Source organism: Natrix helvetica, assembly GCF_964273705.1.
Source record: "Natrix helvetica genome assembly, chromosome: 1".
NCBI classification, from domain to species: domain Eukaryota; kingdom Metazoa; phylum Chordata; class Lepidosauria; order Squamata; family Natricidae; genus Natrix; species Natrix helvetica.
In genome coordinates this window covers 20518506-20543272 of record NC_138548.1, presented here as the reverse complement: position 1 = coordinate 20543272, position 24767 = coordinate 20518506, and the positions used below count along the sequence as shown (strand labels likewise).

The 24767-nt window shown below is 42.1% G+C and overlaps 3 protein-coding genes across 4 annotated transcripts in view; 2 read left to right on the top strand and 1 right to left on the bottom strand.

Moving 5' to 3' along the window:
• The first annotated feature begins 134 nt into the window (after positions 1-134).
• On the top strand, positions 135-2989 carry VMAC (vimentin type intermediate filament associated coiled-coil protein). The gene is made up of 2 exons (XM_081960389.1): positions 135-527; positions 2624-2989. The coding sequence occupies exons 1-2, from the start codon at positions 277-279 to the stop codon at positions 2970-2972; spliced, it is 600 nt and encodes a 199-aa protein (XP_081816515.1). The 5' UTR covers positions 135-276; the 3' UTR covers positions 2973-2989.
• A 10288-nt stretch (positions 2990-13277) lies between these two features.
• CAPS (calcyphosine) lies at positions 13278-17520 on the top strand. Its single transcript, XM_081934347.1, has 5 exons — positions 13278-13421; positions 14154-14271; positions 14687-14864; positions 15652-15861; positions 16874-17520. Exons 2-5 carry the CDS (start codon positions 14186-14188, stop codon positions 16973-16975), a joined length of 576 nt encoding a protein of 191 aa, XP_081790473.1. The 5' UTR covers positions 13278-13421; positions 14154-14185; the 3' UTR covers positions 16976-17520.
• Positions 17521-22715: 5195 nt separating this feature from the next.
• The window catches only part of RANBP3 (RAN binding protein 3), a 38758-nt gene continuing 36706 nt past the window's right edge, over positions 22716-24767 (bottom strand). For both annotated transcript variants that reach the window (XM_081971392.1, XM_081971391.1), the window contains exons 15-16: positions 23821-24001; positions 22716-22990 (exon numbers count right to left, since the gene is read on the bottom strand). In XM_081971392.1, the coding sequence (XP_081827518.1) occupies positions 22947-22990; positions 23821-24001 (225 nt within the window). In that variant the 3' untranslated portion in view covers positions 22716-22946. The remainder of the gene's footprint in view (positions 22991-23820; positions 24002-24767) is intronic.

Below are 24767 nucleotides of genomic sequence, written 5' to 3'. Positions count from 1 at the left end.
GAGCGGTAAAGGGGAGTAAGGCCGCGTGTGCTTTGTTTCCCCTCCTCTTGCCCGCCTACTTAGGGCGGGGCGTCGTAAAGGACGCGCTTGATCGGCCCGACTGGAACCTCAAGTCTGACAGAGCTTCAGTCAAGGGACTGTAATAGGAGGCGTGGCCCCATTTGTCATTCTCTCAGGACTCATTAGTGTGGCCTCGCTTCTGATTGGTCAGCCCGAATGAAAGGCGGGACGAGGTTTCTTTGTGTGGGGGTGTGACCTGCCTTCCCATTGGCTACGATGCGCGGACGGTGGGCGGGGCGTCCCCGGGCGTCGTCGTCGTTGTCCATGATGTCTTCATCTTCGCCGCCGACGCCGGTCCAGATTCGCGAGGCTAACGCGCATTTGGCCGCCTTGCATGGGCGGGTTGCAGAGCTGGAGCGGCGTTTGGCAGCTGCGGAGCGCACGGTGCACGGCCAGGCTGAGAGCCTCATCCGGAAGGATGCCGAGATGCGCCGGGCGGTGCTCGGGCTTCGGGAGGGCAAGGACAGGTACTGACCTCGAAGAGGACTAGAACCTTGGTTAGAGTGACTTCGTAATTTGGGAACGAATAAAAGGTTTTGCAGAGAACTTATTTGATTGCCATTCGCCTTTTTCTCTATGAAGCTGGTCCTCTCAATGTTACTGAGCTTTCGGAGGGAGCTGCATAATATATATTTTTGGGGTAGGGGGCTTTTCTTCTCTCTCAATCTTGCTAAACAATCTGTCATGATTTCTCAGGATTTGGAAATCATTGGACTGTGAAAGCAAATAGCTGTGTGTGCTAAATTTCATGGTAGGAAATAGCTATCCCAGCTGGAACAAATGAACAGGAAAAGAGAGGCCAGTTTGAGTTTGGGCAGGCTGTGGATAGGAAGGCACTCTAGGCATCTTTTCCTGTTGGATAGCAATTGTGTAATTGTTCCTTTGTGCTTCAGGCGAGCTGAAAAATTCAACACTAGGTAGAAATCCTTTCAAATGCATTATTTCCAGGTTTATAACACAGGCAACCAAGGACTTCCTTACCACTAGCAATCCCGTCTGATAACATCTTGCATATGATCATCATCATTCTAATGGTTACTTTCCTCTCTAACTTGTGGCTCTGTCTTAGGAAAAAGGACTTAAACATAATTTTACCAGTCCTTTCTACCATCATATATTTATTTGTGTATATTTTAATTTAGACTCTGCTCATCTTACTCTCAGAGTGACTCTGATAGGTGTAACAGAAAAGTATAAAAACATAGAAGTCATGTATACTCTTTGACTTAATGACAGTTTGTTTTAGCAATAGTTCAAAGTTACAACAGCGCTGAAAAAAAAAATGACTTGCAACCAGTCCTTCACACTTAGAACTGTTGCAACCATGATCCCTGTGATCAAAAGAACAGAATATGGGCACTTGGCAACCAGCATGTATTTAGGATGGTTGCAGAGTCCTGGGGTCACATGATCATCCATTTTTGACCTCCCCAGTTGGTTTCCAACAAGTAAAGTCAATGGGAAGCTGGATTTGCTTAATGACCACATGATTCCTTTAACAATCACTGTGATTTGCCTAGTATAGTACAGTACAGTATAGTGTATAGTATAGTGTAGTCTTTATTGTCATTGTGCATCATGTATACAATGAAATTGTTGTATGGTGCAATCCATGACAACAAATACAAACAACATAAATAGTATAAAGAATAATCCCTATGCAAGTAAATGGGGGGGGGGGGGGAGAGAAAGAAAAACTAGTCAAACATTTCCATGTGTGCGTGGAGTGATTGTGATTGTGTTTAAGAATCTGACAGCCCAAGGATAGAAACTATATTTAAATCTATTTGTTCGGCTGGCCATAATTTGATGTCTTCTGCCCAATGGTAGAAGTGCAAAGAAACACTGACCAGGGTGTGAATCATCTCTGAGTATCTTCCTTACTCTGCTAAAGCAGTGAGACCTGCCGATGTCATCCAGTGGTGTTAGAGGGCAATCAATGGTTTCTTGTGCCGAACTGATCACTCTCTGTAGTGCCTTCCTGTCAACAGCAGTTAAACCAGCGTACCATTCTTTAATGCAGTATGTCAGGACACTTTCTATCGTGGACCGATAGAAAGAGGTCATCAGTCGTTGCTCCACCTGATTAATGGCCAAAGACTACAGCAAAAACAGCCATAAATGTGGGTGCAACTCACTTAATGGCTGCCTCGCTTTACAACAAAGGTTCTGGTCCCGATTGTATTCTTAATTTGAGGACTACCTGTGAAGATACAATATATCAATAGAAGGGAGCCAAGTCAAACAAGGATAAAAAAGTTTAAAGGCAGGGTTGAGGGGCTTCAATGCGCTGACCACCCCCACAGTTGTGAGCCCTTTGCAAGTTAGCAGAGCCGGTCTTCAGACTCTTTCAAAAAGGCCCACCTCACCTCTAGGGAACAATGTTTCAGACAGTGGAAGGAAAACAGCAGGGAAAGCTCTTTTCCTAGATCCTGCCAGTTGAAACTCTTTTAACTACTCTATTCCATAACAAGCCTTCTCTGCCTGATCAGGTGGGATGGGGCAATATGAGGTGGATAAGATGGTTCCTCAGGTAACCTGTTGTTGTTATTTTTCTCCAAAGGGAAATTGCCATCTTGGAGGAAAAGCTCCAGTCTTCTGAACAGCATGCACAAAAACTGTTAAACGTGATCCAGGAAAAAGACAGCTTGATAACGCAACTGAGGCACAGGAGCCGCCTGCTGACCAAGATCTGTCGCAGCCGCCCAGTTCTGGATAATCTCTTGGCATACATGGCGGAAGGAGAGCAGCTGAGTCCTGTCCTTGGGGCACAAAGTGACGCCAATTCACCAGATCACAATCTCTCACTGGAGACAAACTGTATCCCAGACCTTGATTTGGACACCAAAGACTTTTCACTTGGGGATGACGAACAGGATTCAGACAAGACTTTGTTTGGGACAACAGTGTAAACGGACAAGATACTTGATTCCCATATCTGAAGCCTCTTTTTTTTAAAAAAAGTTCCCTTTTGAGTAGGGTAATTCCACTTTTTTTAAAAAAAAACTGACCTGCTCATGCTGAAGATGACAAAGTGACTATTTTTAAACCAGCCATTCTAGTAATAGTTTTGTGTATCAGCAGATTTTTTTTTTTTTTTGGTTTGTGGCTTAAAAATCATGCCTTTTTCTTCCTACACCCCTTAATTGGATGTAGGGTGCCTGAATCTCTAGGACAAATTATGACAGTCCCAGCATCTTCCAATATTGGTTATATTTATACTTGTGGGAGTTGTAGGGTAGTACTCCAGATTTCCTAATCCCACTCTTGAGAATATTAGTATAGCCTTTATTGTCATTGTACATCATGTATACAACAAAATTGGTTAAGAGAAGCAGGTATCTAAAGGGAAGCTGCTAACTTAAATTAGCATTACTCTAAACAAGGTTGCCACCACTGCTCTCTCTTTCTCTATCTCACAATATTTTTTGGCTATATCCAGCCAAAACCAGCAGCAGTTTTTTGGGAGTAGGACAGGCTAAATTATTTAAAATATAAAATGCACAAGGGCAGCAAATCATGCCTTTGTTTGATAGGCTTGGAAATCCCACAATTAGAATGATAAAAAGGAGAATGTTACCTAGATGCCAGTATCTTTTTAAGAACCATAACTAAGGATGGAATCCTGGAGTCCTGTCCTGTTAATACAGGTAGTCCTCAACTTACAACCATTCATTTAACAACCATTTGAAGTTAAGATGGCTGTGGGGGGAAAAGGGACTGTCAATCGGTTCTTACGCTTATGACCGTTGCAGTATCTTTGCAGTGTTGTGATCGAAATTTGGACATTTGGCAATCAGCATGTATTTATGATGGTTGCCAAAATCCCAGGATCATGTGATCACCATTTTCAGTCTTCTAAAGGGACTTCCAACAAGCACAGTCAACGGGGAAAGCTGGATTTGCTTAATGACCATGGCAAAAAATGGGATGCAATTCACTTAACAACCCCATTACTTTGTGAGTGAGGTTGCACTCCCAATTGTGGTCATAGGTTGAGGACTTCCTGCATTCATTTATGCCAATTGTGGTAAAAAAATTACTTCCTTTCATTGAGCAATACAATACAATACAATATCAGAGTTGGAAGGGACCTTGGAGGTCTTCTAGTCCAACCCCCTGCCTAGGCAGGAAACCCTATATTGTTTCAGACAAATGGCTATCTAACATCTTCTTAAAGACTTCCAGTGTTGGGGCATTCACAACTTCTGGAGGCAAGCTGTTCCACTGATTAATTGTTCTCACTGTCAGGAAATTTCTCCTCAGTTCTAAGTTGCTTCTCTCCTTGATTAGTTTCCACCCATTGCTTCTTGTTCTTCCCCTCAGGTGCCTTGGAGAATAACTTGACTCCCTCTTCTTTGTGGCAACCCCTGAGATATTGGAAGACTGCTATCATATCTCCCCTAGTCCTTCTTCCTATTAAACTAGACATACCCAGTTCCTGCAACCGTTCTTCATCTCCCTTCAAGATTTACCCCTTAAACAATCTTACTGAAGTTAAGTTTTTCCAACGGAGTAATTCTAAGTCTAAATGCATCTTCTGCTTGTGTGTGACTGAATCCATCTTTAACCTGCATAGGCAATTTTTTTAGGGGGGGGGGGCAAAATCACAGAGAATAGGAAACTTCTTTTTCAGCCTGTTTGGCTAACCCACAGGAACGAGCACAGAATTTCAGCTTGGAAGTACTACGTCTGCTTGAGCAGGAAAAGGAATTCAGCCGTCTTTTATATATGGCCTCATTGGTGATTAGGCCTTCTCCATGGCGGGTATGAGCAATAGCACTTAGACGTATATACTGCATAGTGCTTTACAGCAGCGGTCTCCAACCTTTTCAGTTAAGCGGACTGGCGGAAGCGGCAGTGAGGGAAAGGGGATGTTACGCAGGTGTGCCCGTTTCACAAATGCAGCTTCGCACACGCACACCTCTTCCCAAGGCCCGGTTACAAACAGCTTGCAGACTGGCACCGGACTGCGTACAGGGGATTGGGGACCTCTGCTCTACAGCACTTTCTGTACGGTTTACAATGTCAGCCTATTGCCCCCAACAATCTGGGTCCTCATTTTACCGACCTCAGAAGGTTGGAAGTTCTTAGAGTAGGTCACTTGTCTCTTTTAAAAAGCACAAGCAATGACTAACTGTGAGAGCTTTTAAGCCAGTGTTTCCCAACCTTAGTAACTTTAAAATATGTGCACTTCAACTCCCAGAATTCTCTGGCTAGCTTGCCAGTTTCTTTCCAAGCCTATGAATCAGTCAGGAAAGATCAGAGCCTATGATTTTAGCTTCTCAGTGGGGGAGAAAAAAGACTGGTTTATTTTTAACACTAGTAATTTCGTGTCAGAAATGTTACCCTAAGCTTGCTAAAAAAATATTGAGAACTGTTGAGTTAACTCAGATGCATTTTCTGGTAAAAACCTGGAAGTTGCTTCATCTTTTGGATATTTTCCTTGTCTACCTTCCTGGCCAAGCACATTATTACTTCATAATTCAAAATATAGGAAACTGCAACCAATGTGTTTTTAATAGTCCCCCTACCCATCAGAATTGAACAAGCTTGCAGGGCTGCTATAAAAGCGAAATAGGAATAATTATTACTGACCTGGGGTGGAAAATTAAGGAGATTGTACCTTGTTTTGATTCTGTCCTAACAGAAAGTGGACAGAGATGCATAGAAGCTGTTTTTATGTGATAGGCCCATTCACTTCTGTTAAAGAGTACACTTTGGAAACAGTTTGCCCCTGTCATGTGCAGCTCTTAAATTGGGGGTTTAAGGATTACTTGGACATTCAGACCTGAAACTCATGCCAACTCTGATTATTGAAGAACAGGGCTGTATTAGGTTTGAACACCATAGTAAGTCTGAAGCCTCCATCAGTCAGCTACAGAAGGCAAGGGTAAAAAGCTGGCTCTGCTTTACAGTTCAATGTCTTATGTGAATCCAGCCAAACCTGGGGTACTTAACCCTCTTTAAACTCATGTTCAGTAAAGTGCTGTGCAATTGCCATGCCACAACATCAGGGGTGAAAGTCAGCAGGTTCTGACAGGTTCTGGAGAACCGGTAGCGGAAATTTTGAATAGTTCAGAAAACCGGCAAATACCACCTCTGGCTGGCCCCAGAGTGGGGAGGGAATGGGGATTTTTCAGTATCTTTCCCCTGCCACGCCCACAGAACCAGTAGTAAAAAAAATTGAATTTCACCACTGAGCATGTTGCATTCCTGAACTTCCAGTCAGCCATAACCACCTGTACAATATAGTAGTCCATTTCATACATATTTCTAAACCCGGGAAATGTGCTGATCCTTCCCTCATCTCCAGGAGATGATGTCTGTCCTATAGAGCAGGAGCAAAACCGTGAACCTCTCAATGCACTAACTCCTTTTCAGTTGGGTGGTCATTTAAAACAACAATTTCAGCTTTTAAAGGCAATGCTTCTCTACCTTGGCAACTTAAAAGATATGTGTGTTTCAGTTCCCAACTGGTTGGGGAATTCCAAGAGTTGAAGTCCACACATCTGCAAGTTGCAAAGATTAAGGAACACTATATTAAGGGATCTTGAGCTACAGAGGGAATAAAAGGGAAACAGCCCTGTGGTTCAGGCAATGTTGTGTGTATATTTCACAACGAAAGTAGAAATGTCTTGAGGGGTCCATTCAGGTAAGAGTTCACAAAATTCCACCAACCTAAACAGCCATGAATCTGCCTTGGTGTCCTCTTAATCCCGTTTCAGCCATGTAGCTTTCAAAATGACTGAAAAGGTGATAGCAACAACATGGTTTCCCAAGATTCTGGGGTTTTCTTCATCCAGTCTTCGCCTTTTATGTCTGCCCATATGGGTGGAGTTAACGCTTTTAATCCTCTTGGGGGGAGTTGCAGGTTTTATACTGGTATTTTGGCAACCCTTTTTGTTCTATAATTTGCTGTATTTCCACAGAATAATTGATTTCTTCAATGAGTAATTGCAGTCTTAAGCACTCTTATGAGGAACTATCAGGACTAAATTCTGAATACATATGTAAAGGATTGCTATGTTTTATTTAACACCTGTTACCTTTATTTTGAGTCATATATTTACTGACAACTGAAGCACCAGTTAAGTGCCTATGGAGATTTTGTTACACTAGGTCCTCAGTCTAATTTTTCTTGTTGGAAGCAAAATAATATTAAAAATATTTTGGTATACTTGATCTGTACTGTATTCTGGTGTTTTTCTCACAGTTTCTAAATGTTTTACATGGGCTAACTAAGATATGATTCCTAGCAGGAATAGAATGGGATGGGATGGAATATAATTAGAAATTATAATTATAGGGAAGAAAATGGTGAGCACCTGTCTACCCTAGAGGAGTTCAAATCAACAGGACCGGATGGATTACACCCCAGGGTTCTGAAGGAACTGGCAGAGAAGATCTCAGAACCACTGAACTATATCTGGGGGCACCGGGGAACTACCAGAGGACTGGAAAAGAGCTGATGTGGTTCCCATCTTCAAAAAAGGGAAAAAATAGATCCAGGAAATTATAGACCTATCAGCCTGACCTCAGTACCAGGAAAGATTCTGGAAAAGATAATCAAGCAACAAATTAGTGAACACCTAGAAGCAAACAAAGTAATAGCCAAAAGCCAACATGGGTTTGTCAAAAACAGATCATGCCAGACTAATCTTATTGCATTCTTTAACAATGTGACAAAATTAATTTACTTGGACTTCAGTAAGGCATTTGATAAGGTACACCATAACCTACTACTAGATAAAGTAGAAGAATGTGGGTTAGACAGCATCACCACCAGATGGATTCGTAACTGGCTGACCAACCCCACTCAATGTGTAGTCCTCAATGGAACTGCATCTACATGGAGGGAGGTATGCAGTGGAGTACCCCAAGGCTCTGTTTTGGGCCCAGTACTCGTCAACATCTTCATCAATGATTTGGATGAGGGAATAAATGGGGAACTCATCAAATTTGCAGATGACACCAAGTTGGCAGGAATAGCCAACACTCCAGAAGATAGGTTTAAGATACAGAAGGATCTTGACAAACTTGAACATTGGGCACTATCTAATAAAATGAAATTCAATGGTGAAAAGAGTAAGGTTCTACATTTAGGCAACAAAAACGGAATGCACAGGTACAGTATAGATGATACCTTGCTCAACAGTAGTAACTGTGAAAGGGATCTTGGAGTCCTAGTGGACAACCATTTAAATATGAGCCAGCAGTGTGCAGCAGCTTCCAAAAAAGCCAACACAGTTCTAGGCTGCATAAATAGAGGGATAGAATCAAGATCACGTGAAGTGTTAATACCATTTTATTATGCCTTGGTAAGGCCACACTTGGAATACTGCATTCAGTTTTGGTCAACACGATGTAGAAAAGATGTGGAGACTCTAGAAAGAGTGCAGAGAAGAGCAACAAAGATGATTAGGGGACTGGAGACTAAAACATATGAAGAACGGTTGCAGGAACTGGGTATGTCTAGTTTAATGAAAAGAAGGACTAAGGGAGACATGATAGCATTGTTCTAATATCTCAGGGGTTGCTACAAAGAAGAGGGAGTCAAGCTATTCTCCAAGGCACCTGAGGGTAGAACAAGAAGCAATGGGTGGAAACTAATCAAGGAGAGAAGCAACTTAAAACTGAGGAGAAACTTCCTGACAGTTAGAACAATTAATCAGTGGAACAGCTTGCCTCCAGAAGTTGTGAATGCCCCAACACTGGAAGTCTTTAAGAAGATGTTGGATAGCCATTTGTCTGAAACAGTATAGGGTTTCCTGCCTAGGCAGGGGGTTGGACTAGAAGACCTCCAAGGTCCCTTCCAACTCTGCTATTGTATAGAATAAAATATAATAGAATTCTTTATTGGCAAAGTGCAATTGGACAAACAAGGAATTTGTCTTGGTGCATATCCTCAGTGTGTATATGCTCAAGAGCCTAATTCTGGGAGAGATTGAGGGCGAAAGAAGAAGGAGACGACAGAGAATGAGGTGGCTGGATGGAGTCTCTGAAGCAGTAGACGGGAGCTTAAATGGATTCCAGAGGATGGCTGAGGACTGGAAGGCCTGGAGGAACATTGTCCAGTTTGGCCCGGATCAGGCAAATCAGTAGTGGTGGCAATGGGAGGCTCCGCCCATCCGCCTGGACGCTTCTGCGCAGAAGCATGGCACGCGAGTACGAGTGCGCTGGTAGTAAAAATAATGGACACCCACTACTGTCTTAGACCAGGGGTCTCCAATCTTGGCAACTTTAAACCTGATGGACTTCAACTCCCAGCTTTGCTGGCTGGGGAATTCTGGGAGTTGAAGTTCACCAGGCTTAAAGTTGGCAAGTTTGGAGTCCCCTGTCCTAGACCGTGTTTTTGAGTTATGGACTGGAGGTACTTTTCTATGGTGCTTCCAGTATTAGATGCAGGGAATATCTTAACAGTAAATAGGGTGGCTCTTTATGGACTGTGATGGGGGGAAGGGCTGATAGGTCATGGCTATTATTGGAGATTGCATTGACTTGCTTAACTAGCTGGCTGGGTTTCAACCTTATACTAAGATTCAAGGAATGCCCTTCTTCAGGTTTCCCCCAGGGCTTGGGGTCTGGCGCTTTAGCTAATACAGATTGCAATGATCGAATTGCTTGGCTATGTTCTGTACATGATAAGCTACCCTGCTGGAGCAACTAGTTTGGTTGCTAATTCCCTACCAAATCAGGTTCCCGATATTGCTTATGACACATTATACTCTAACTGACTTGATTTTACACATCGTCTTATCCAATAGGTTTGTTCTTGCCTTTCTCTCTGGGATTAATCTCCTGTTGGAAGAAATGTCCTTCTGGGTTCAGTTCTAAGTGGGGGGAAAAGACACCGGAAACATGGAGGCTGCTTGGAAAGATGGTTTAATGGTGGACAGGGCTACATGGCTTGAGGTCCTGAACAGAAAAGTGGGATCACATGCTTCCAGATGTTGGGTGAAGAAGAAAAGAGAGAAGAAGGGGCTTGCTGGTTTTTTTATACTCTGCTTGCCCCACCTCTCTGTTTCCTGTTCCTGTGTAAGAAATGTATTCTGATTGGTTGCTAGACTCCCATGGAGCCATGCAGGGACAACTCTCTATGTGTTTTGAGTCCCAAGTTTGATCGAGTTTCCAGATGCCATGTGAGTTTCTGTGGAAGGCTAATCCTACCTTTATTATGTAAAGTAGACTTTAATGGCTAAATGATGGTGGGTGAGGAAGCTGCAGGGATCTACTCTGTCTTTAAAAACACGTTTCTCCCTTTTCACATCCAGGGAAATATAACATTCTGCCTTTTTAATATTTCCTAGGATATTTCATTTTTTTAGAAGAGGGGATGAGTGCTAACTTCCTACACTTCTTTTTTATTTCTCCAGTATTTTGCTCATCTTGGAGCAAAAGAGTTGAAAAAAACCCCTAGACTCGTGACCTCTCTGTCTCTCAAACTCTTTTTCCCATTCCTTTAATTGCTATAAACTGTAAATGTATTATTAAATATACGGGTCACATTATCTTTGTCTTAATATATAACCATTAACCTGAATTGTTCATTTATACCTTATAATCCTTCATTTGGACTCACAAAATGTCACTATCTGCTTTTCTCAAAGTGTTGTATTTTATTCTCTACTTTTGATACTGCTTGCTAACTCTTAAGCCTCTATATTTTCAGATAATTCTCAACCTACAACTGTAATTGAGCTTGGAATTATGGTCACTAGTCATGGTAATAATACAATAATACAATAATACAATAGTAGAGTTGGAAGGGACCTTGGAGGTCTTCTAGTCCAACCCCCTGCCCAGGCAGGAAACCCTATACCGTTCCAGACAAATAGTTATCCAACATCTTCTTAAAGACTTCCAGTGTTGGGGCATTCACAACTTCTGGAGGCAAGCTGTTCCACTGATTAATTGTTCTCACTGTCAGGAAATTCCTCCTCAGTTCTAAATTGCTTCTCTCCTTGATTAGTTTCCACCCATTGCTTCTTGTTCTACCCTCAGGTGCTTTGGAGAATAGTTTGACTCCCTCTTCTTTGTGGCAACCTCTGAGATATTGGAATAATGCTATCATGTCTCCCCTAGTCCTTCTTTCTCTTAAGCTAAACATACCCAGTTCCTGCAACCGTTCTTCATATGTTTTAGTCTCCAGTCCCCTAATCATCTTTGTTGCTCTTCTCTGCACTCTTTCTAGAGTCTCCACATCTTTTTTACATCGTGGCGACCAGAACTGAATGCAGTATTCCAAGTGTGGCCTTACCAAGGCATTATAAAGTGGTATTAACACTTCACGTGATCTTGATTCTATCCCTCTGTTGATGCAGCCTAGAACTGTGTTGGCTTTTTTGGCAGCTGCTGCACACTGCTGGCTCATATTTAAATGGTTGTCCACTAGGTTGTCCACTGTAAGCAGATCATCACTGGGGCTGCTATGACATCCATATTATAGGTAAATATCACTTGAGTCTGATGATGTGCTGTCTGAGTCAAAATATAGTACAGGCAATGCAGTGACGTGCGGTGAGGTTTATGGTTGGTGAGGCTGGTGACGTCATCAGCGTGAGCCGCGGTCCCCTTCATGTTGACTCAGGAAGGCGGGGAATGGGACCATGTGTACAGGAGGCTGAAGCTGCCTCAGTCTCCTGCACATGTGGTCCCATTCCCCTCCTTCCTGACGCCTGAGTCAACATGAAGGGGACCACGGAGCACGCTCCCCGGGACCACGGAGCACGCTCCGCGGGACCACGACTCACACTCCACGGTCCCCTTCATGTTGACTCAGGAAGGCAGGGAATGGGACGTGTGCAAGAGGGAGGCTGAGGCTAGAGGAGCCTCCTGCACACGTGGTCCCATTCCCAGACCACGTGTGCAGAAGGCTCCTCGGCGCCTTTTCCCTTTTCCCTTTTTTTTATTTTCATGATGAGAGTGGTGAGGCTCTGCTGCCTCCCCTGACGCTGCCTCCCCTGACCGCACGTCCCTGACAATGGTAGAATAACAATAGAAATAACAAAGGCAGCTTTCTCCAATTTGCTAATTCCTAAATGTTTTGGGATCAGAACTCATAGAATCCCCATTTTAGAGAAATTTCAAGAGTTCTTGTTGCAAAACACCAGGGTGGGAAAAGTTGCCCTGCAAAACAGGACCTGTTGGATTGTCAAAAAACTGCAACAAAAAAAAAACCAATCATCTCTCGCTACATGGTAAAATTAAAATTTCTGGGCACGAAAGTTGCTGACAATTGCTAATTGACAGCAGGCGAGAGTCCTCCCCATCGGACAACAAAGAGAGATCTTGAGATGGTTCCAACCTAATCTTTCCCTCTGATACAGAGCTGTATTACTTACAAGTAAAAGTAAAATAAATAAGCAAAACATAACCATAAACACATAAAATGAGTTCATATAAATGGGGACAGTAGGCACGCTGGTGCGCTTATGCACGCCCCCTTAGGGACCTCTTAAGAAATGCGTAAGGTCCACGGTAGACAGTTTAAGGTAAAAGGTGTGGGGGTTAGAGGAACCAACAACAGGATCAGGTAGGGTGTTCCAGACTTAACTACTCTATTGCTGAAGTCATTTTTCCTGCAATCAAGATTAGAGTAGATTACATTTAGTTTGTATCTATTGATAGCCTTTGTGTTATTGCGGTTGAAGTTAAGGTAGCCGTTAACAGGTAGGACGTTATATGGCAGATAATCTTGTGTACTAAGCTAGGGTCAGAACGTAGACAGCATAGTTCAAGGTTATCCAGGCCTAACATTTTAAGCCTGGTGGTAGAAGGAATTTTATTACGAGCAGAGGAGTTGAGTACTCTTCTTGTAAAAAAAACCTCTGGGCCCTCTCTAATGCTTTAATGTCCGAAATACAGTGTGGGTTCCAGGCAGCTGAGCAGCATTCAAGGATAGGTCTGGCAAAGGTTTTATATGCCCTAGTTAGCAGTATAGCGTTAACCAGAGAGAAAACTTTGTAAAATAAGGTTGACAACTCTGAACGCCTTTTTGGCAATGTTGTTACAATGAGCTCTGGGGCTTAGTTCTTTCGAAATAAGTACTCTTAGGTCTTTGACAGAGTATGGGTCATTGTTTAGATCGTTTCCGCCCAGCTTGTATTTGATGTTCTGATTTTTATTGCTGTGTACCCCCCCCCCCTCTCTCTCAGCTCTACGCTAAGACGACTCCTCCTGCCACCTTCCCATTTGCTCTGTGTCACTTCCTCTGAGAGCTTTCCCTTGACGAAGCCCTCCTGGCAACAGAGCAAGCGATTGCTATAGAGACAGGGAACAGCTCAACACAAGCCACCCCAACAGCCAAACTAAGTTCCCCGGTTGGCGAGAAAAAGCAAGCAAAGAAGCAACAATTGCAGGTAGGAATTCAACATTGATGGAAAAAACTCCAGCAGTCTGGTTTGAGGGACGGAGGGTGGATTATACGGAAGAGAGAAGGAACGGAAAATTTTTTTTCCCCTCCTCCAATGTCTGTTTACTAAAATGGACGGAAATTAAATGAACAAAAGTTTTGTGGCCTCTTATATTTCGTTTTCAAGTTGTCTCAGGATTTTTTTCATCTTAATTAACTAAAAGGACCTACTCATTTAGAAACGAAAGGAAGCATAAACACAGGTAATATGATCAGAAGAGGCTTCCCAACGCAGCACGCAAAGCTAGAGCAACGGAGCTAGAAATTAACTTTCCTTCTCTCTTTGATATAAACATACCTCTTTGTCACATGCCATTTATACTCTGGAATTAGTAGGAACCAAGACCAATCTGCCCCTCGATTATAGATTGCTTTGTGCGATATATTTCAGATGCACGTTGTCTATCACTGATCTGAGCTAAAATGGAGAGTGTTACAACAATACACTGTATGTAATTGGCATTGGGAACACATTCCCAGACCAATCCTCAATGGTGTCAAGGAAGCACTGGAAGAGGACATTTTGCTGAAGTACCCACTTCACTTGCTTTTGAACCAACATTAGGGCTTAATTTATGACTGTAATAGTATTAATTATGTCAGATGGAAGTCTTTGAGGGCTGAAGAAGAGGGAAGAATGCAGCGTACCTGACCTTCCTTTTTGCTTCATCCTTTTTAGATCCTTTTTCCATCCTAACAAATACCTGCAGCATGGAAGGAAAAGGTACTGGAAGCATTGCCAAACTCAGAGCAAAGTGCTTGGAAAGAGGAGCTTCTGGGATTAAGGGACTTGCCAGGTACAAAGTATGAGATTATCCATATTTTCTGGAAATAATTTCAGATTATTCAAGTGGTTTTCCCCTCCCCCATCTCCTCTTCCTCTTTTCTTCCTTTTCTTTTCTTTTTCTTTTTAATTATTTTGCTTCACTTGCTTGGCTGAGACACGGAGCTGCAGAAAACTTCAATATGTTCAGTTCCCCAATGGAAAATAGTACGATGTGTTCTAAATTCAGGGTGACTTTATCAACCGTTAAACTAACTTTCATTGTTAGCATTTAGGGAAGTGAATACTACAAGGAAAAATACAGGCTGAACTTTTCCATAAACATCTCTCTCTCTCTCTCTCTCTCTCTCTCACACACACACACACACACACACACACACACACAAGGCACTCACTCACATGCCTATATTACATTACATTCTTTGCAGATTTTTCCGCATCATGGATGATAACGGCAGCAAAACTTTGGATCTGGAGGAATTTATGAAGGGTCTCCAGGATGCTGGGGTCCCTTTGGAAAGGGGTGAAGCAGAAGAGATTTTTAGCTTCTGTGACAAAAATAAGAATGGTACCCTGGACTTCACTGAATTCCTGCAAGCCCTGAGGGTAAATAAAACAATCCACTTCTACATTTGAATTGGCAGGCTGAGCTGGCACTGAAGGCCTGAAGGTCCATGAGGAAGACAAGTGGTCATTAGAAGCCATAGTTTCTCCTGTTATTTGTTCTCCTCCCCTTTCCTCAGAAACTGGTATTCAGAGATAAGATTACCCTGAAAAAAACATAGGAAATGCTTATTTAATGTGACCAGGGACCTAACTAATGTAGCATCTGATTTTTAACTGATAGTTAACTCCATCAAGGGGATTCAGAATCCTGAAAATCGGAACTAATTCAGCGTTGTTAATCTGCGATATATTCCTCCCATATATGAAGACTCTCTTTCCAACTAATAGCTGCTAATGTACTAGTCTCATCATGTTAACAGATATGGGGAATACCTGGCCTAATCTTGCCCACCAACCAAGACCCAGGGCCTTGACTGAAGTCCATATCCCTCCCCCTCTCTTTCTATTTAATCTTTACAAATGTAAATTGTGAGATGCTTCTTTGGTGTGAATCAACCTATCTCTTTGTCTAGAAGACCCATGGCAGTTTAGACGATGCTTCATCTAATTTTTCAGTACGTCTCCCACATTACCACAGAAAAGCCACAAAGGCTTTCTTCCAACACTAAAGGTCCCGAGATTCAACCATTAATCTTGCATAATAATAATAATAATAATAATAATAATAATAATAATAATAATAATAATAATAATAATAATAATAATAATAATAATAATAATAATAATGGAGCTCCAACATGCTTGACTTCTCACTGCTTTTCTTTAGCCTCCTATGTCCAATACCAGGAAAGAGATCATTGCAAAAGCATTCCAGAAATTGGACAGGACTGGTGATGGATTGGTGACGGTAGAGGATCTTCATGGGGTCTACAACAGCCGATCCCACCCCAAGTTCAAGAGTGGAGTGTGGACAGAAGATCAGGTTTTCAGTGCCTTTCTGGAGAGCTTTGACTCTCCTGATGATAAGGATGGAAAGGTAAACAGCCAGAATGATCTCTTAGTAAGGCCTTCTAATAGTTGTGGTTGCAGACTATTTTTTGTAATCAAACTTAAAAAGACATACATTTGGTGGGTATTTGAAGGCACTCATTTGGAGAAGGCTGATCTAAGATATACAATAAAACCTTGAATTAATAGACCATTAAGATAGATGTTAGTATGTGTGTTGTTTCCAAATGTGAATTTAAATGTTGGGCCAATTCATTCTGTTTGCAAATGACATGAGTTGATATATAAAATGGACCATTTCAGAACATATGTCAGGAATGCAAATGACATAAATTGATAGTAGTATTTTAAATACATTGGCTGGCTTATATATGATTTTGTATTGTAGTGTAACTGTTTTTAATTGTTCTATAATTTTTCACCATCCAGTCATTTGTTTGAGATGGGCAGCTAGATAAATTGAATGAATAAATACAAGTGAATTGTTTGAACAATTTTGGATAAAATGGATTTGGTGCATTTTGGGAGGAAGGAGCTAGAGCAAATGTTGCTCATTGGATCCAAAATCCATGAATGAAAATCTGTTAAACCAAGATTTTACTGTATTTGCAGATCATAAATTATTATTGTGCAGGGCCCTTTTAGAACTCTAAGGCAGTGCTTCCCAATCTTGGCCACTTAAAGATTCTCCCTGCTGGCTGGGGAATTCTGGGAGTTGAAGTCCATATATCTTCAGGTGACCAAGGTTGGAAAATGCTGCTTGAAGGTAGTTCAGAACAGAACACTTGTGACTGCTGCTTTTCTTCACATCACATCCTTTTCCGTATTGTGCTTTTCTTCTATTAAGGTGAATGGCTTAATACTACTACTATTTTTGCCAATCCCAAATGTTTAAATTGATTGGGTTATTTTTAACTGATATTTTTAGTTTTGCAGTAAAAAGTACTGCTTTGTCCAAGTATACTGAACCATCAATAAAACATCAGGTTCTGTCATTAGGGACAAAGGTTAAAATCTATCTACTTTGCATTTCTCTACAGATCACGAATGAGGAATTCCTAAATTACTACAGTGGAGTCAGCGCGTCTATTGACAGCGATGAATATTTTGTCGACATGATGAAAGCTGCATGGAAGCTGTAGTGGGGTCGAGAGTTGGCATTCCCTTCTGAAGCGTAGGCAACTTAGCACCACATATTCAGTACGACATTCCTGGGACCTTCTAGTCTAGTGCAAAGTAGGGTTAGGACTTTGACTAATGAGAATCCGGTAGACACATGATTAAAAAAGAGGTTCCTTTAAATTGCCCATAATTAGGGTGCTGCAATAGAAAGCTAACTATAGCAGAAGAGAATCTGGTTTTCCTGCCTTCCATCCTTTTTCTTTCTGAGTTTTTCACTTAAGGAAAGTTTAGCCTTTTTGGAAATCACTAAGCTGTAACTTCCAACTAAAGCTGGACAAATAAAGGCATTCAACTTCCAAGATCCCTACTAGCCACAATGGCTGGGATTTGCTGGGAGCTGTAGTTTGTCAGCTAACTGGAGAGACACAGGTTCCTGTGGATTTATCAGTCTCTACACAGAAGAACATTTAACGTTTTCCAACTGAGTGCTATGAGTTTGTCTATCAGGGCAGGATTCTATATCCTTGTTAGGCATAGACCAGAATAATAAAAGATTTCTATACTCTTTTCTGGATTTTCTCCTGAATAAATGATTCACCAACTCCAACTTGGTTGCTTGTCAATATCCAGTAGGGTGGTAAAAGAGGGTACATAATAAGGATGGAGAAATGGCAATACCATCAGCTTAAGAAGTACGCCTTATGGTCAGGAATTAGATTCCCACAGATTCAGAGACTAAAGTTATCACTACTCCTGCTTTTTAAAAAATTTCTAAAAGACACCTTCTGACCCCTCTCACCATTACATATGCTGCCACCCCAGAACCATCCCTTGCCCCCACCGCATGAAGCAGCCCAGAGTCCAAGTGTACCCACTTTAATATTTTAACCTTTTACAACTAACCACATAGAATACTCTTTAATTAATAGTTTGATTAGTAATTATAATGGGAAGGCACCATCCCCATGTCAATTCTTGATAACTTAATGAATATAGAGGGCTTTTTTGCAATAATTTGAAAGTCGTTTTCCACTGTTTTTTTTTAAATTTCTATTTTCCAATCTAACCAAAACTCTGTCCTTTCCTGAATGTCTCCTATATAGTATTGAACCAAGTCAAATCCTGTTCACCTTTCTATCCAGCCAAGACTGGCCAGGTACTACCACATGCTAACATAGGCAGTTAGGAAGATTCATCTAGCTGTCTTAGCAGTAGGGGTGCAGGCATTTGTCCTATGACTTCCCAAACTGGAAAGAGTTAAATGAAGTTAGACTGAAACAAGTGTCAAATTTGTACAATGGTGGCAAAATTTGGTCAGCCTGAAAGGTAAATTGTATGTTGGGGGGGGGGGGTTGTGGTAAAGCAGAGGGACAAGCTAACTTCACTTCCTGGTCCTTTCCTCCCATACTTCTCCCCCGCCCCCCAAAATGAGTGATTCAGATTTTATCTTTGTGAATGCATCTGGGATGTTAATACTTAATTCCAAGAATAACATACACAAGCCCAAAAGCTGATTTTGGTCAAGAGATGAGAACATATGAGAAACTTTGGTCAAGTTTTTAGCCCCAGTGCATCCCAAACTGACCTTTAGGGTTCTAGATGGGCAATAGGAGGTAAAAATTGGATCCATACATCCTACTACGCTGTATTTTAGGCAGTTTATTGAATCATCCATTATTGGACTGCTTTGTGTGCTAGGTAAGACCGAAGCAAATCTCATTATAGCTTAGCTTGATCTACCGTATAACAGAATTTTGGTCCGGATCCAACAAGGAATTTCATTTAACAAAAATACTCAAGTAGTCCAGTAAAGAATACTATTTTCATACATATTAATCCAAGGTTTGGTTAATTGCAATTCACTAGCTTAACAACCTTAGCTTAAAATTATTTTAGAGTTTAGCATGAAGCCAACTAATCTGAAATGAAACCAGTTCTGGAATATCTCCCTCTTATGGACATGTCCCCATTAGATGAGCTCCAAGTCTCAACTAGCTCAATTATTTTATTTGACAGTAGCCCATCTGATGCCTACCCCAGCAAGACCTACCGTAAATGCTTTAACACAACCAAGTGATTTTTAATTTTTTTAAAAAGCTGCTCTTAAACAGAATGCATTTTACAAATGTTAGAAAATGTCCTTAAAAATCTAACAGAGTACCTCAGTAACAAAGTCTCATTTTGTGTCTGAAACAATATAACCATATCTGATCCCACTATATTTCTAAATCCAGCTTCCCTTTTATAAAAGGAAATAGCCTAATGGTGTAGGGTTTCCTGCTTAAGCAGGGGGTTGGACTAGAAGACCTCCAAGGTCCCTTCCAACTCTGTTATTCTGCTATTCTATTCTGAATGTTCCAAAGGAGAAATGGACAAAGGACACAGAAATGACTGGCAAGAAATTGGATTCTACATAGCCACTTTAACTTTGTTCTTAAAGGACCTTTTATTGTTTTAAATAAACTTAATTGCTGTTCTGTTAATAGCAATCCATTTCAGACCAAGACAAAAACAATTTGTTGCCTGAAATGGCTGAAGAGATGCTTCCAAGAAAGCCACCGAGCAGTAACTATTTCAACTCCAAAATTCCCCAGCCAGCATAGAATTCTGGGAATTGAAGTACATTCATCTTGAAGTCACCAAGGTTGAGAAGCACTGCATGGAAGTACATTTCAAGGTTTCTGGCAACTCTTGTTTCTCCGATTTTGCCTATCTCAAAGGGCTGACATCAGTCGTGAAAGCCTGTCAAAGCTTCAACGTCTATCTAACACAAAGAGGAATTGTTCCGAATTTCTTTCAGCTTTTCAGACTTGAATGTCATTTCTGTAACAAATTGGTATTCTTTTTTTCCACAAATCAAACCGACAATCAGACCTATCGCCTCACTTCTGAATTTCGTGCTCTTTTTGGAGGCACTTTCATTAGTGGCCGTAAGATGGCAGAGAGTTCCTCAGTTAAGAGCCTTGCCACACAATCACACATTTCCACAAGAAATGAAACCATGCTCCTCTGCTGTTCTCCTTGTTATCACAGAATTACACATACACAAAGCAGGATTTTTTTGTTACAAGTTTTTAATGTAATTTCCAAATACATCTGATATGACAATTGTACAGAAATCTTCCAAAACACATGGGTTGTTGTCTGGTTGTTGTTTTTGTTTGTTTGTTTTCTTTTACTTATCACTAATTGGCTAACGGCTTGAAGAAGAAAACAAATGTATAAAGTCTGTGTCTAGCCCAGCCAACTCTCCATCTCAGGAAAGCGCCCAAAATGCGTTTCCAGACAGTCACTGTGCAAGGACTACAGCCTGTGTGGCTGGCCTAGAATGAAACGTAGAATCTCCTTCTCTTTTGCCACAGCAAATCACTCAAATCCAAACCACTGTGTCCATAAATAGCTGCCAGATTTTTTTTTTTTTAAATGAACTCTGTGGGTAACTGTTTAAACATTCCATTCAATATTAACGCTTCTAGAGAAACCAGCCAGCCCTCTTACCCTGGACGACGTTGGGTGCCTCCTTCAAATGTCACATACACAAACCCACCCAGCTCTTTCACGCAATCCCATGCATACCAATGGCAGGATCCTCTTAGCTCCAGATGTTTAAGAAAGGCGAATAAAATTATACTCTATTCCCATCCCACTCGTTCCTGTTATGCCAAAGTAACTTTTTTTTAAAAAAAACACCAGATGTGCATCCACTGTTCTAATTAACTGTCTTAAGAGGGTGAGGGAGAAGTGTCTTGTTAACACAAAGTGGAAAATTATTCTCCCTCAAAGCAGCACAACTGCCCAAGAGTTACAATTGTTATCAGTCTTCAGTGTTATTCAGTAGGCGGTTGGTATGTACATATCTGGTGCATTTGAGAACTGAAACATAAATGGAGAGAAAGAAAGGTTAAGGTAAAAACAAAATCTGGAGAAGGCTGCACACCTGCATGGCCATCTGCTTTCTCTCCCAGGAAAGGAGAGTGAGAAGAAACGTTGGTCAGCCTGAAGCTCTTCCAAAGTGACAAAAACGGGAGAAACGACTCAAGGACAGACCTCTGAGACCCGATGAGAATTTCCATCCATTACGCTGAGGAGGCAGAGTGTAAAACCTGCCTAGGCATCCCAGTTATTTCTGTGACTCAGCAACTTCATATTGCAAGGTCCTCCTTGTTTTCCACAGTGGACAGAATTGAAAAAATAGGCTTCCGCTCTCTTCTTGGTTTCCGGGCTCCCATTTTTGACAAGATGAAAAGAAGGCCGCCTTTTTGCTTCTCAACCACCTCAGGCGGAATCAGACTGTGCCTTGTCCCGACTCTGTTGGGTCACCATCTTCATTGCAAATGGCTCAGATTTGGGAGTTCAACCGAGTAGTGGTCCCATCAAGGCCAAAAAGGGGTGGGGGGGGGGAAGAGCCACCAATTCTTCTATGGGGCTGGTGAAAACCTCCTGTTCTGATAGATGTGCCACTCCACAGAGTCCTCAGCAGGAAGTCACCAAAGCTTTCCAAGTCTTTATGGTCTTTGCCCAAAGATGTCGTAGCCCAACTTACTTATAATCACACTCCAGCTAAAGCCAGAAACAGTCCTTTTTTTAGCCGATCTTATTCAAAGAGATTTCCCACTTCAACAGGGCCCCCTCTGGACACATCTCAATCAAACAAACCCACAGAGCCAGTGGCAGCCCAGGTTGATACTTAGGTAATGTGAGTTTAGGCACAAACTGAAGATGCTTACCAACCAAGAGAAAGTGCCCAAAGCAATACCTATATATATATATATATATTTTAGTAGTTGGCCAAGATCGGAAAAGCAGCCCTCCTGTTTTCAGGAAAACAAGGCAGCTGTTTCCTAATCAGCTGTTAAGCACCTTGGCAAGGCAAGAAGGAAATAAAAGGTTATTTGAAAGGATTAAAAACAACCTGGTATACGAATACCTGTTATATATGTACATGTGTGTGCCTGTGTTGGGATGTCTATTTACACAGTGGCTTCACTCTCCTTTAAATAGTAACAGAAACATAACAGTACAAAACAGAAGGGGCCCGCTTGGTCAACACACAAGAATATCTTATTAAAATCTAAAAAAAAAAAAAGTTATCGCCACATTTGAAGTCCCAAAATGACAACAATAATGATAACCAGAGGAAGGAAGTTGTTAGCAAAAGAACAAGAATAATTAAAAAAAAAAAACCACACACACCCCCTTTCCCACTCCAGAGCTTAAAGTGTTTCCGCCCCATCCACAAACTCAGCAAAAGTCTTATTGTGTTGTTTTTAACTTCCAGGATGGAAAAAAAAAATTAAATCCCCAAAGAGATGCCCCTCAGACAAGCCACACTGTTGTCAGCAAAGTTTCCAGGGGGGGGGCAAAAATTGTTGCTGTTGTTATTATCATTAGTATTATTTTTATAAAGAAAAGGTCTTCCAGTTGAAATCCGACTTTTCTTCTGGAACGGTGGGAGAGGCAGGAAGCAGAGTGGGCGATGGGGATTTTTAGGCAAGAAGAGATTGTGTCGGAAGGGTCCATGGCAGAGGCCGTTCAGCTACTGGAGTTGGGGGAACAGAGGATGAATGGGTGTGGCAAGACAAAGAGGTGCCACAGGCAAGCTACGGCAAGTCTTGGTGAACCTGCCCCCTACAATGAATCACAAGTTGAGAGAGGGAGGGAGGGAGGAGAGAAATGGTACTCTTTTTCTCCCTGCTCATCAATATGATGAACAATTAAATGTCCCAAAATCACATTCAGCCAGTTTTGTCCGAAGTCTGCTGTGTTTTGTTTTTTTGTTTAATATGGAATCAACTGATCCAGCCCCCCTGAAAAAAATTCAACACACACACAGAGAAAAAAAAAACCCAGAACAGGGATGCAGAGTTCTTAAATCTCAGAGCCTCTGTTGCTGTCCAGAGCAAGAGATGGCCGGGGGCATGAGTCTCACAAAGGGCCCTGTGGAAGGGGGTTTCTGGCAGCTGCTCTTCCAAGTGGTCTGGATTGTGGCCGCTATGTACTGCTGGTTGTTTGCCCATCCACTTCATCGGTGGGACCTGCAAGATGAAACAGGGAGGTCTGTGTTCAAAGCATGGCTGTAGAACCATTGCTTATTCGCAATGGGAATCAATTTGATCCATTAGTCCAGGTAGTTTTTATTTCCATTCTACTAATTCATTCTTGATTAAGCAATTTATAGTCTACTTTTTCCATATTCAATCCAAATCAACAAAACATAATACGAGTTTTTCTAAACCAGGGGTGTCCAAAGTTGGCAACTTGAAGTCCACAAGTCTTAAAGTTGCCAACTTTGGACACCCCTGTTCTAAACACTAATTTAAGCAAATCAGGTTAACTGGGCAGGTGCACTGCGCACCATCGCCAGCTGCTCTTCTGGTGTGCAGTGCACCTGCCCGCATGCACGCTGGCCAGCTGCTCTTCATAGGCACCAGAAAACGGCCTCAAAACGGCCAAAAAACAGGCTGTTTTTCGGGCTGTTTTGGGGTAAGAAATGCCCCCAAAATGCCCCCAAAATGCCAAAAACCAGGCATGTGCCAACTGGCCAGCTGGTCTTCGGGTTTACAGTAATCCAGCGTGGGCACACACATGCATACGATTTCCAGTTTGGGCATTCGGCACCGAAAAGGTTTGCCATCACTGGTCTAAGGATCACCTGATCAGCTTTTGCGACCATCTGATGAGCAAAGTTAATGGGGAAGCTTTCACTTAACAACCAAGTTCTTAACAACTGCAGCGATTCACTTAACAACTGTGGCAAGAAAAGTGGTAAAATGGGGAAAACTGTCTTGTCTATCAATTTTCGGACATTTTGGGCTCCATCATGGTGGTAATTCGAGGGCTACCTGTCTCCCCGGGAACTGCTTACCACTTCCAGGTGATCCTGAAGGGGCAAGAACATCATCATCGCTGTCTTCCTCGTTGGACTGTGTCACTTCCGGCACTGGTGCTGCACTTTTGGCTTCTTGCTCTTGCTCTACACGACTCCGCAAAGCCAGGATCCGATGGTGCAAAGCTGCATACAATTGTCCTGTGTCTTTAGAACTTGCCTAAAGTTCAGAGAGAATCAGTAACTCTCTCATTAAAAGGGCTGCAAACTGACAAGTCACTTGTCCAGGTAGGTAAAGGTTTCCCCTGCCCAGGTATGTTGGGTCTCTAGGGTGCAGTGCTCATCTCTTTTTATTAGCCGAGGGAGCCAGCGTTGTCCAAAGACATTTTCCATGGTCAGGTGGCCAGCATGGCTATACACCAAAGGTGAATGGAACACAATTACCTTCCCACTGAAATGGCACTTATTAATCTACTCACATTTGCATGCTTTCAAGCTGCTAGGTGGGGCAGGAGCTGGGGCAGGTATGGGAGGTCACCCCGTCCATGGTGCTGGGTCTCGAACCCAGGCTGTCACCTTTGCAGCTGCCAAGCTCAGCTTCTTTAACTGCTGAGCCATCGCGCCTCCTTTGTCCGGTTAGCCAAAAATATGATCTGATTGCTAAAGAACTCAATGCTGACATATGTGCATCTGAAAGGCTTTCACAGTGAGAGTGGCCAAATCAATGCAGGGCAGGAAGAGGAAGCATGAAAGCAGCTATTAACAGCGGAGAGGAATGGAATCTCCACTTCGTATTCAAAAGCATCGTTTCGTGAGGCCACTCTTAGAAAACCAGATGGGGGCTCTTTGCATAGGATGCACAGAATTAGGTCACAATCTGTTTCTATCAACCCAGAGAATACAAATAACTGATCTGGGTGACAAAGTGGTAGATTGCAAATCAGAAAACTTTCGAATAAGTAAGGGCAATTCAACATGAAACTAAT

Coding starts and splice junctions, on each gene's coding strand:
- CAPS (XM_081934347.1), top strand. CDS start 14,186: ATGGAAGGAAAAGGTACTGGAAGCATTGCCAAACTCAGAGCAAAGTGC. Junction 14,272..14,686: donor GGGATTAAGGGACTTGCCAG/GTACAAAGTATG, acceptor CATTCTTTGCAG/ATTTTTCCGCATCATGGATG. Junction 15,862..16,873: donor CTGATGATAAGGATGGAAAG/GTAAACAGCCAG, acceptor ATTTCTCTACAG/ATCACGAATGAGGAATTCCT.
- VMAC (XM_081960389.1), top strand. CDS start 277: ATGCGCGGACGGTGGGCGGGGCGTCCCCGGGCGTCGTCGTCGTTGTCC. Junction 528..2,623: donor CTTCGGGAGGGCAAGGACAG/GTACTGACCTCG, acceptor TTTTCTCCAAAG/GGAAATTGCCATCTTGGAGG.